At 34.1% G+C, this 13,620-nt stretch overlaps 1 protein-coding gene across 2 annotated transcripts in view; it reads right to left on the bottom strand.

The window, feature by feature from the left end:
* Window positions 1-13,620, bottom strand: part of LOC149800579 (mortality factor 4-like protein 1) — a 75,823-nt gene that overhangs the window by 44,187 nt on the left and 18,016 nt on the right. The window contains exons 4-6 of one of the 2 annotated variants that reach the window (XM_089954528.1): window positions 11,508-11,623; window positions 10,625-10,678; window positions 1,804-1,878 (exon numbers count right to left, since the gene is read on the bottom strand). In XM_089954528.1, coding sequence (XP_089810654.1) covers window positions 1,804-1,878; window positions 10,625-10,678; window positions 11,508-11,623 — 245 coding nt within the window. The remainder of the gene's footprint in view (window positions 1-1,803; window positions 1,879-10,624; window positions 10,679-11,507; window positions 11,624-13,620) is intronic. The other variant, XM_089954529.1, reaches the window with a different exon arrangement.

Here is a 13,620-nt window from a genome sequence, read left to right as displayed (position 1 = left end):
ATGATAAGCAACGGGTCTGTATATGTCACAGACATCTATGAAAATAAGCTGCAAATATATATAAAGATAGGATGAATGCGGATTCCTATAATTTATTAATAGTTACCACCACTTGTCCTCATATTTTCATAAAAATTAAGATTACATTAGTTTATAAATGTTTCATCATTTTTTCTTCCTAAAAAGTGTTAAAAATTTACATATTAAACTGATATCATATTTCAGCGCACAAACTACCTATAAGTTATATTTTACTACAACAGAAACTAAACAGCAAAGCTGCTGACTGAAATATGAATTATAAAACACTTTCTCTAATTTATACCTGTCATATACTAGACCATTGATCAAGACTTCTACTGAACTGAGAGGCTACATTTTAAATCACAAAAACATTTAAACATATTCCACAATTCTTTTATTCTAAAAACTGTACACATTACATGCAATCAGTTTGTTTCTAGTCAATATATTTCTGTATTTTTAAATATAAGAAACAAATATAAGAAATGAAATATTAAAAACTACTGTTTCACAGAGTGCTTATAAATACTATCTCTACTGCAGACAAAATTCTGTGATGGAAAGCTTTTAAAAAATGCAGTACAATCTTGTCAATTTGATAGTTACAATTTCAAAAGTATAAATCCTACTGTCATATAAACATTTAATTTTGATGGACTTCAACAAATGTATTCTTCATTATAGTACAATGACAGCCCAATAAATTGAATTTGAACTTGTGCATACGGGAGAGTTAGAAAATTTATGCAGATCTACGATGGTGATTGCTGATGAAATAATGACTAATATGTATATATGCAGATGGATCATAACATGTAGGAATAGCTAAATAATGTATACACTTACTTAAAAGTCGGACCATATGTAAACTCCATAGACATAGATCAGCCATCACATAATATGCCAGCAGATCTGTGTCTGTGCAGTTAAGAATAATTAGTAGAACAACATAGACCCTGATCAACCAGTACATGATGCAATGGCAGATCAGGGTCTATACTGTCTGCAGTTGTGCTTATATTCAAGTATATATATAGTACATTATATACTCATTACTTATGTTGATTATCACTATCTGTCTCAAAGATTCATAATGAGGATATAAAATGATACCTTTATGGCCAAAAAGCCTTTTCACATTTCCCCAGTTCTGCTACTGAAGTTTTAGTATGACACCATTCCCATATCGCAATGCTTTCTCTCCACTTTTTAAGTTCTAATTTGAGACCATTTTAATATATCACCGTTTGCGATAATTAACTGCAGTGGCTGATTTTGTGGAACAGTATCACAGATTCCAAATCAACATGGCCCATGACGTGTCGATGGTCATAAGTAAGTGCATGTCAATGTTACTTGCCTATTTTTAAAGTGTTTACAAAGTGTACTGATATTTATGTCACTCATGCCTGTTCAAACGTCACTGACTTTCTTCGCACTATCAAGTACAATATCCAGGGGTATCAAAAAGTCACAAAAGTGGTCTGCTCTTGGATTCTGGATGCTCAAATATGTATGATCCAATTGGAATACTTAGGGGATGGATTAAAAATAAACCTGACTTGACAGAACACAACAAAGATATGTAAAAAAAATCTAATACATGATATGTGTAATTCATATATATGTCTTCACCTAGTGAGGTTAGTTTCACTGTTGTTACGTATATCTCTGAAATTGGCAATACACTTTGCAACACTATTTTGGCACAAGTGTGGCATAGTCAATTCAATTAGCATGTCAATTCAATTAGTATGTACTGTGCTTGCTTAATACTACCTCTCTGCTGCTTAGATTTGACTGAGGTACTGCTGGTTGGAGTAGATGATCTGGAGGAACGATCTTTATCAGCATCTATACAGTTACAATGAAATGGTAATAGGATAGAAAGATGATGAGGTGAACAAATGAATGGATGGAAGTATGCAAAAGTCATGGATACAAGACTGATAATTTAACACTTACACCATTATATAAAACTACAGTTACCATTACTACATTAAAATCAACTAAATAAATTACTACCTGAACATACAACAAAGCAATGAGGAAAAGGATTACCTCCGAAGCATGTACATGTAAATGATAGACCTTTGTGATAATATCAATGAGAGAAATTTAGTTATAATCACAATTATGTTATGCTGCATGTATCTATTTGACAAGACATTTCTAATTAAAATCATTCAACCTTATTTGTAAAGAACCTGTCTTTAAAGAAGCTCAGTTATTATAAAGAATTCCTTTCAGTTTTCTAATGCATGGCACTAAAGCCGAGAGAATCAAATGAATTTTCATATGTGAAACTTAAGTTGAGAATTTTGTTTTATTATAACAAAAATGGATACAACATGACCACTGGTCCCACTGAATTTTTTCATGGTGAAATTTCTGTTTATTGGATGCAAGATCTAACACATTATATTTAGTAAACATGCTGATGAATTTCTGTTTGAAAACCTTGGCAACAAAAATGCTGTAACAAGTAGATTCATAAATGTTATATGAAACAAGCACAAATGAAAACAGCATAGTTATCATTTTCAATGACATGCCTTGCTTAGATTTTGATGCATCTGACATCAGTCCTATGCTTGTGTGAAATTAAAGAACAAATCCCTCATTGTACCAAACTAACAAAGTCAGCTATTGAATATACCACCATATGCTGAAATAGCCTTATAATTACATATACATACACACACACACACACATACACATATATATATATATATATATATATATATATATATATATATATATATATATATATATATATATATATATATATATATACACACACACACACACATACATATACAGTAGTCCCCCTCTTATAAGGCCACTCGTTCTGCACCAGGATAGTGGCATTATAAGACAGTTGGCCTTTCCAGAGTTGGACTAATTTTTTTGTGAGAAATATATGTAACGTATGTAGTAAAAAAGCTACGTACTTCAAAGCACTTAATATCTTCATTTAATATCTTCGTTTAAAAGGAACATTAATTATTAAAAGGTGCTTCTTGTTATAATAATAGACTTATTTCAACTGAATATACATTAATAGGTCCTATTCTTGGAGTAAGCATAATATGCCATTCAAAAACGTCATTTAAATCTTGGTACATACATAATTCTCTTTCCATTTGCTTCATTTTCCCACTGCTGCTGAATAACCTCCTTATCGGTTACGATGTTGTTTATTCAAGTTCTTTCAACTTATAATTGTTTTAATCGAGTCTTTACATAAAATTGTTCGACAATTGCCCCCTACCCACCTCAACCAATGTCGAGTAGAATAACCGACTTTCTTCTAAAATAATACATCTCTGTCTACTTGATGACATGTCAATGTTTGGTAATGATTTATTCAGATGTTGATAACTTTTTGCGATTTAATTATGGAGACGAAACCGTTGTTGAAATGCCTTCTTTGTAAAGAAAGCCATGTGTTGTCATGCGATTTTTCAGTCTTTGTTTGGTACCCTGTTTTGTTCAAGGTCAAGGTTAATTTCTGTGTGTGTGTGTGTGTTTTAATGCACAGAATCTATTTTTAGCCTACGCTGACCCTGTTATGATCCTGACAATTAGGTCTGGTTGTAATCATCAAAGAGAAGAACTCAACAGGTGTGTGAAGCCCAAAACTCTATCATAACATTGTTAAGCCCATGTCCTGTAAACGTCGGCTTTTATAAACAATGATATTAATCTTACTGTTACATGTACTTTAGTCAGCACTTCTTTCAGTAATGGAAAACTTGACTTTGGGAGACATGTATCTATGATAGAGATAACCTGATTACTTACCATATGTCATGATATAAATTAATTATTGGTTCTGGATACATATGAAGAAAAAAAGTGTATGCCCATGAGAGGATCATTTTACATTTTTGTACTAATATGCTGGCTGCTGGTCACATTAGAGAGATGGCCGTTCTTAAGGAGTACTTTTGAATACAAACTCATCGGTGCCAATGGATTCTGGCCATAAGAAGTGGGTGGCCGCTGGTCAGGGGGAGTGTTCAAGTGGGGGACTACTATATATATATATATATATATATATATATATATATATATATATATATATATATATATATATACCAATTATATGAGAGTGATACTTTTAAGCCCATTTATTTGTAGATGATCCAACAAAAATGTGTAATAAAAATACAATGTTCTAAATCTTGATGCCTCTGTCAGGACAAAAAAATATGCCTACATTTCTTTAGTGCACGCCCATCTGTGCCTATGTTGCCATTAGCAATGGCCAAAGTCACTAGGGTGATAAAGATGGTAAGATAAATTTTATAACAATATATCTGACAATTAAAACATTCAAGGTCTGCTGATTTGTAGTCTTTGATGGTCGCTTGAGTAACTTATTTTAGAAGTTGAATGCACACCTCCAGAAATTAAAAATGAATTTATTTTGAGTTGACTAAAAGACTAGGTTTAAATTTATGCAAATAAACAATTTCATTTAATCAATGGATCAATTATTTTAAAAGAAAAGTAATTCAGAAACAAAAGGGAAATTATTTTAACTGTTGATAGATAATGAGTGAATTCAGAGCAAAATCCAAAACAGAAAATCTGTCTCATTTCAGGTGAACTAAATATTCAAACTTGGTAATGTTTACATGAGACACTTATGTACTTGATAAAAAATGCACTCCAATAACACAAGTGTCAAAGGACATGATGACAGTACAGTGCAAACAACAAAAAGTGTAGGTTACATAACTACAAAAACAAATAAAATTATCTCAGTTTAGCTTTTTTCACACATGCATGTCCCTCAAATGTTGTGTACTGACTCCTAAAGTTGGAGAACATGGGACATAGTGCCATGTCCTTGGGATCCTAAGTCAGACCCTGAAACAAATATGGAGTTTTCAGGAATGAAAGATTCCAAAGTAATTTTAAATAAAAAAGATCCATAACCAATACCTGCCTAGGAAATGGTTGATAATGAGATTTTAACATGAGAGAGTGCTGTACAATATTTTTAAGATCTTGTGACTTACTAATTAACTCATAATACTAAATTCAGTTTTATTCATTGGTCGCCAATTTCTTGGATTTTGTGATTGCTACAAACTCAAGGTTTCAACAAACAATCCATCTGTATTATTCACCTTCTTTCCCATCCTGAAACTTTGATCAGCATGAAAAATGGCATTGTTTCCAAACCACAAAAAGGTTATACTTGTGAAAAAAACTATATGATACGTTTTGAAAACTGTTACTGAGGGTGAAAAGGAGTCACAAAGATTGGAGAAGATAAATTTTTAGCAAATTAATTTTTGAATATAATTACTTGATCACATTAACATTAGGACATAAACTCCATTACGTCTTAAATCCAGCCCTCCTGAAGATGTAAATATTGTCTTTTTCATCAGTATATCATGTAAATGGAAGAAACTAATGCATTACATCCCCTTACTAAGTTGGTTTACAAGCTTAAGTTGAGCTACATCAATGAGCATTCTCACACTTGCTGGAGGGTGAGGGAGACTTTTACAGCAATATGATCAGGTATATATACTTGGAGAAACACATCTAATACATTCCCTGACCAGATTAACATGGGAAGTAACGGTTGTATGAGAAAATTCATAAGCACTCAACCTCAGATATGGAAATCCTTTGAGGGAAGAATGGCTGGATTTCCTATTGGAAGGATAAACCACTTTCCGAACACAAGGAGAGCACAAGTGAATGTTCACATAACATATCATGACAATGTGGGATCAGAAAAAAAAGCAACTTTTTTTTAACAAGACAAAACTGGGTGAATCCAGTGAAAGCACTTAAATCACCCCTGGGAGCAGCTTGTGCTGAATCAACTGGGTCTTGCAGTCACCTTGGCTACAGCCTGGAACATCAGATTCAATTCTTTTCTCTGCACCATTAGATCTTAGAGATAAGAAATTCAAGAAGGTTAACAGTGCATGCTAGCCAACAGTTTCCTTTATGTCACAGATCAAAATGTTGCATTCTCTGCTCATGAGCTGAAATCTTTAGGTGACATACCTGATCTGTTAGAAGCTCAGATCTCTTTCACTGGAAATAAGGGATTTTGTCTCCCATGACTCTTCTCTATGGGTTTCAAATGATATTTGACAGCACAGACCAGGTCTTGTATCACCAACTCTCACTGTATCAATCAAGCAAGAAGAGGGATTGCACAACAACCATTTGGTTGCTTTCTTTTTAGAATCTATTCTTACCTACAAAGTCAGGTGGCATCATTAGGATCACAGAACCACCTGATCAAAACTAAACTCGCTCATCCTATATGCTGAAGAATTGGTCATAAGAAGGCATGTTTTACAGGATTGAGCTTCAGCAAGGTTCTGGTTAAAGGTTCAAAGTAATCTAAGTTGAGCCACATCAGAATCCATGAAAGATTCCCTTTAGAAGATAGGGCAAGAGATCTGAGACTATTCAAGCCATAAATGACCAGCAGGTCTGAAAGACAAAGCATGAAAGATTCCAAGATCATAGAGCGGTAGACTTTGATAGCACTAATAGCTTAATACTTTTTCTCCTGAAATAGCTAGAACTAACAGATAAGCAATTAACAGGATAGGGCACTCAAAGTGTCAATACTGTTGTTCAACACCAGTCCCTGAAATCCTGCCACTTTCCCTTAAAGCAAATGGACTTCTTGGTTGAGAGATTTTCTAAACAACTGATGGTTTCAATTCAACAGAACCTCTCCTTACAAGAATGAGGCATGATGGACAAGCCTGTCCAGGCTGGGATAAAACACCTGCAACCATGGTTATTTGAGCAGGTTCAGCAACACAAGAGCTTTCCTGGGGACATCTATCACTGAATCAAGTGGATTATTTAGCCAAGACCTGTTCTACCTGAAACTGGCAATTAGAATCAATTTGGAGGTTTTCTCTATAGCTGCCAGAAGAGTAAGGTTGTACATGTAACACTAAATGCCCTCCCAACTGCTTGATAGCATACCCCTGTCACAGGCTTTTCAGTCATGGACTAGATAGATTAAGGTGAACAGTGTGTTGACACTGCATTGCAAAAAAGGCGTGTCACTGCATGACCTCAAAATGTGTGTGTGTGTTGGATTTTTAACATAACTTTAACAATTTTTCAGTCATATCAATATGATGTCTGACCATTTATAGTGATGTTTAGCACTGAGGCATCATGCCACAGACATGTAGCATCATGTCCCACCCAGTCACATTATCCTAAGACCAGGGAGACCAGTCCTAACACTGACCTTATAATGCTGAACGCTAAGTGAGACAGCTGCTAGTACCATTTTTTTTTACAAGTCTTCGATATGACTTGGCCAAAGTTCAAACCCCCAAAATGCAAAAATGCATTGAACGACCCACTGCTGTGAAGGGTCTGGTCCCTTTCTGACAGTAAACCAGTTAGAAATAAGTCTAATCTGGATTGTAATCTTTTGCTGGGAGAACCAGACCAGAAAGTCTATGACTAGAATACTAGGACATTTACAGCTTCACCACTATTAGTACTGTGCAGTACAAAATCAGTTGTCTGCTTTATTTAATTAATTCTAACACTTTATATGTACTATGTACAGCAACTACCACTATATCCGTGACATGTTTTGGCCATTTCAATACCCATCCTGGCATTACATATACATGTTCATTGGCTAAATTGCATTTCTTTTGCACAACTTCTCCCCTTTAAACTTGTATTATAGCTGGAGTTACTCTCAGAACTGAAGGAATCCTGCAATCACACAGACTAGATGCAACATTGCAATAGCCATGCTCAGACACAAGGGGTGTCTTGCACAAACTGATCTGCCACAGAATGGCAGGCTACTCTCCCAAGAATTCCAGCAAATATTTGCAATGTGTGATAAATGGAGGGACAAATTCCATCCAAGACCAGAATGTGTTGCCATTTTCTTCACAGGTCTTCATATTTAAAATTTAAACAGCATCTGGAATGGTGCAGTACCAACATCTCTGAGGAAAACTGTTCCTATGATTCAAGCTGACCAGTGAGAATTGTACACATTTTCCAGGGGGAGATAAATCACAGCATCCCCATCTACACTTCCTCTATTCAATGCCTTTGGATGAAGGCCTTTAATTTCATTTTACTGTACATCTCTGCAGTTTTGATACATTCCAGAAAAAAGTATTTTTTACCACCTGAATACTGTTTGCATTAAAATACTTTCTACAGATATTTATTTAGAGATTAATCCAACTCCACTAAAAGTGCATACTACCAATTTGTAAAACAATCCCTTTAGTGTACCTGAGCATGTGAAAGAAAGACAGAAGGAAAGGAAATGGAAAAATGTTTCAGTTCATTCCTGCCTGTCATTCAGTCTATCATACAATATATTTTTGCAGTGATGTTTGTTTTGCATGTGAAGAATCCAGAAAAATGGCACCTGACTTGTCATAGATGGTGTATTTTCAAATTTACTTTCAAGATAGTACCATATCGAAGACAATTATTGTGATATATTGTGTGAAAAAAACCTGGTTAGTAATCCCCAGCTCTAATGCTTTGTATGTAAGTTTTATAGATAGACAAATTTGACAGATCAGAAACCCTTGTATTGCCATACATGCCCAACTGTAATGAAATTTTGACAGACCGTAAAATACCCTTGTCAAACATTCGTAGTTATGAATGTAAATCTTATTCTTATGTTTACTTTCACAACTATAAAATCAAATAATTTCAAACCCAGTGGGGGTGCCAAATCTAGGCATGACAAGTGTCAACAATGGAGTGCAAAATCTTGACATGACAAGTGTCAACCATTGGGGTGCCAAATCTTGGCATGACAAGTGTCAACCATTGGGGTGTCAAATCTGGGCATGACAAGTGTCAAACTGCCCTGTGTGTTGGTGGTAATCGCTATATAATCATGACTCCCAGCACCAAAAGTATATAAAGCCATGTCCATGTGACTCCTATCACAAAGCATACTGTCAAGCATCAAAATGAAAATCCCTTTTTATTGTTGGATTTGCTATAACAAAAAATATCATTCTGATTTTTTAAATGAAATTATTACACAAAAAGGAAAGAAAACAAATGCAAACAAGCATCTCAGTCTAGTTAACTGGTTGTTCAAGAGAAGCAGAAACAGTGAATCAAACCAGTTGGATAGCATGAATCAGGAATTAAGTATTTAACAATTAATCAGATAACAGGAAAGATATAGCAGTATATTTTATTTGCCAGAGTGAGCATACGTTTTAAATTTACTCAACAATCATCAGCCATCATTATTAAAAGCAAAGGAAACCATGGGATACAAATGTTTAATCCAAAGAAGTCAAGAAGTTTCAGCAGCAAATGGTTTTCATGGCTATGATACAACCAAACAGTAAATGAGAAGTTTTGTAAGTTATGACAGATGAAGAATTTTGTCAGTTGAGATGTTTTGGAAACTCAGCCTTTATCAACCATGCAGCAAGCAATGAACATACATTCCTCAAAAACTGAAACTGTAACAAAAAAGCAACACTACTGTTCAATTTTCAACAAAGTGTCAGACAAGTCAGATGAAAGTAGGACAATGCCAAAATGATTATTTCACTGCAAAGGGCCAACTGATCAAATAAGTATGAGTCTGCAAAAATGAGCCGACTTAGCTTAATGATAACATCAAAGTTATACCAAGACACACCAGCCTTAAAATTCATAATGATAATTTCTGACATGCTGGAGAATGGTATCAAAAAGATTTTAAAAAGCCAGAACTGCCAATGAAATAATGGTTGACAAATCAATCCATCCTTTAATTTGAATGCATTTGTTCTTGCATGAAAATTTCCTGGACAATGGAGAGTTGGAGTTTCATTATGGATTCTGCCTCAATAACAGCATGAATTCAAATCGAATTAAAGTGGATGGAAAAGAATCTATGGTCTAGGCTTAGATAAACCCAACATAGGGTGACAGCATTGCCGATTGAGTATTCTCCATATCTAGAGGAAATGCACCATGTAACACACCAATGCATATTGGCTTGTAGTGACATTACCCAATACTTTACAAAACATCAGACACCATTTGAGCATCATCAACACTATTTACACAATCTACACTTATCCCCATCTTATTAGGCCTTCAATTCTGCAGAAAGGAAGCAGTCTTATAACATGGTGACCGTTTCTAGATGGGGATGAGACAGATGTATGAAGATTTACATATAAAAGTAAATACGATAGAATATTAGACAGTTACATACCAATAAATGATCTGGAGAGAAACAGACATATAGATCAAAGAACAAACAAGTCTTCGTGATTTATTTATCTCTATTTAATAATCATCATCTTAAAACCAAAAATTCTTGTGAGTCTGTCGGGTAATTTCTCCAAAACAATAAATAGGACCAAATTATACTGAGGACAAAATTGTCTGGGTATGAACTGTCCTAGAACCATTAATGGTTGGGTGACTAACCATACCTAACAATTTGGAATGTAGAGGAATTATAATGGCAGACAAGCATATACATTTAAAAACAAAAATCTTATGGATTCGGGATAAAAAGAATCTTAATGAACAAAAAGCTTTTTCAAATAAATGTTCTGACCTTTGTGCTTTCCTTTCCCAGGAGGAGGTATAGGTGTCTGTTTTTCTTCTTTTTCTACAAAATAAAACAGCTTACTTATAGCCTATTCTGAGTATACAAACACTAGTTTTCATATGGTGATACAGTGTAATTTATTCAAATTGTGTGCAAAGCAAACAATTCAAAGTTTTCCAAATTCTACAAATTTATTAAGTACAACTTGACAATATAAACGTAAAAATGTCACAATCCCTCAGCTCCTGAGAAATGGATCTAGTCATTTGTAAAATAACAGTTGCACCTTATTGTGAAATAAAGTATGCAATAGTCTAGCAAATCAAAAGTTAGGTGAGATTTTTCTGTAGTTCTGTTACATGATTTTTTAAAATCAAAACAGCAGCACAAATTTCTTTGCTAAAGATAAAACTAAGCCATATATTCTATCCCAATCATATCATGCAAACAATAAAATAGCTATTAACTGAATACGCTACTGTTGCCAATGTACATGAAACTGACATGACTGCAAAATTTATCTGACAAATGGACAGACAGTTCGTTTAGACACCTTGACCACATCTCTGAAGAAAATCTGTATGATATACAGATGGTAAGAATAACACTGGACACAGTTAACGAAGGTTAAATGACAGTTTTGTCTCTTGCTTTTATACTTCAGTGCTTTAGATATGGAGATGTAATATAGGTCTTGGTAAAAAAAATTAGCATTGTAGTATGAAGAAAACAAATAAAGTCTGCAAAGCCTAATCAATCAGCATAATGAAAGATTGTTCAAGCAATAATTATTACTAGGTACTTTAGAAAAGGGCCTTTGATCAAATGATTTCCTTATTCAAAAAACACTTTAGTAAAATCTGAAATCAAACTTATGGCTAAAAAAGACCTTTTTGCTTTGGTTTATCATTTGTGGGAGTAGAAGATCTCTCATCTTTGTCCTTTTCCTTTTCCTGTTTCTTCACTCCTTTAGCTGGTGGTCGTCGGCTCGCAGAACTTTCTTTACTGCAAATTAAAAAATTAAAATCAGTTCATTTCAGGCTCTTGTTATTTGCAACTTCCATTGAGTTTACTGTCAATATATGTTTAAGGATATCTGCTTTTGTAACATAAACACTTACTAGGTAGTTCAATTGATTGATTGTTATTTTCACGGCACACCAGCACCGTTAGGCTATTTAGCACCATACAAATGGTTATACGTATGACCATTTAAAAATGATAAAAGGTTTATATTGACCAGCGATATCAAAAGCAAATAGTTGAAAGTAAAATGATGGTTAAGGGTAATATATAAAGCTTCCCGATCAACAGGGGAATGTAAATGGTATATGTTAATAGAGACAGATGAAAAGTTGTCGAAAATAAAAAATGGTAAAAACGCTCAAGGTGATGGCATACAAGTTACAGCTTAGAGTAAATGTTACTGTGTAGTTTGAACTGACTTGATAATTACATTATGTCATCAATATGACAACATAAATGTATCGTAGTGCTATCATAGTGCTATGAATTCTGGAAGAGATTGAATGTAAAATGATGTTGTGGCTTTTGTTTCCTATCAAATAATTAAAAAGACCAACACAATGTGAATTGCAATAATAGTCCTGAGAAAGAAAATTAGAAAATCAAAAAGATGTATACAAACTTTGGGAAATCTTCATCAATTTATTAAGTTTTAAATCAGCAACCCTGCTTTTAGGTATGGAAACCTGATATCAATAATTATGTCATATCTAAATATTCACCAAACAAAATGCACTTTTCATTACGCACATGATAATAGGAATCAATCGTCTTCAAAATGTGCAAGTATAATGTTAAATCCTCATTAACATATTTTATGTGGAATTTGAGACTGGGAAATTTTCCCAATTTTTTTTTCTTCTTCTGAATCTAACTGGGATTGAGCCTCTAACTTTTAGAAATGTAGATGGAATATTTAGTGGAATAAAAAATGCTTTGTCAAAAGTTGACATCAAATTTGAAAATCTGACACCTAACACTGAACTTCAGTCTGCAATAGGTGCCAATTCTGAAGGTGCCTCCATCAATTTAGGAAACAAATTCGGTGTCACAACCAAGTTAAGATCCGTTATTCCTTCTGCAGTAGGGTTGCACTGTGTTCCTATGAACTAGAACTAACTATTCCTAATGCAAATAAGTCGGTGCCATCCATGAGTAATTCTGAAGCTACAATAAAGGAGGTGTTTGGCTTTTACCATTTCTCTCCAAAGTGATGAAGAATCAAGTATGTTCCTGAGTGGGAACTTGCACACTTTATTAAACAGGTACAATGGTTGTCTAGCTCTGAAAGCTGTTGAAAAAATTCTTCAAACTGCAAATGCTCATCTGCAGCATAACTTTACTACTGGAAACAGTAGATAATGCTAATCATACAAGAGACTTCCACAAAGTTCTGACTTCAGGCAAATTTCTTTCATGGTTCATTTCCTATCATACTTTGGGACATCGTATTTCTTGGGACACCATTAATTATTTTTTAAGGTAATTTTTTGTGCAATGCATGTTCTGGGACACAGGTTTTTGTAAAGTCGTAATCTGTGAGACACCATATAAATCATAAAAACTTACATGTCAGAAAATGCACTCAAACTTGAATCTTATTTTTAAAAATATGAAACTGCACACTTGAGATAAAACTTTAATCCTCTACAGCGTCACCTCATCAACCCAACCCTTCTCCTGCTCATGTACAATCCATCCTTTCAGTGCATGAATAACTTTTAGCTCACTAATGCCATGAAAAATTATCACTGGAGGAAAAACATCTCCTGCAAGGACTAATAATAGCTTTTTTTTATCTGCACCAGTTTTGCAAATTCTCACTTTTAACAACCTTTATAACCATAGTCTGTCCAGGAATGCGATCAAAACATATACTGGAGTTTGTCCATGCTAATGATCATCATGTCAGCAAAATCATCTTCGCTGGGAGATGCTGGGTCATCAGTGTTTGTCCACGCAGCAATATATATATA

Source organism: Sinohyriopsis cumingii, chromosome 4, assembly GCF_028554795.1.
Source record: "Sinohyriopsis cumingii isolate HCF-2022 chromosome 4, ASM2855479v2, whole genome shotgun sequence".
Classification (NCBI taxonomy): Eukaryota; Metazoa; Mollusca; class Bivalvia; order Unionida; family Unionidae; genus Sinohyriopsis; species Sinohyriopsis cumingii.
Note: the sequence above shows the minus strand (reverse complement) of the source record. Positions and strands in the feature narration are given on the sequence as shown.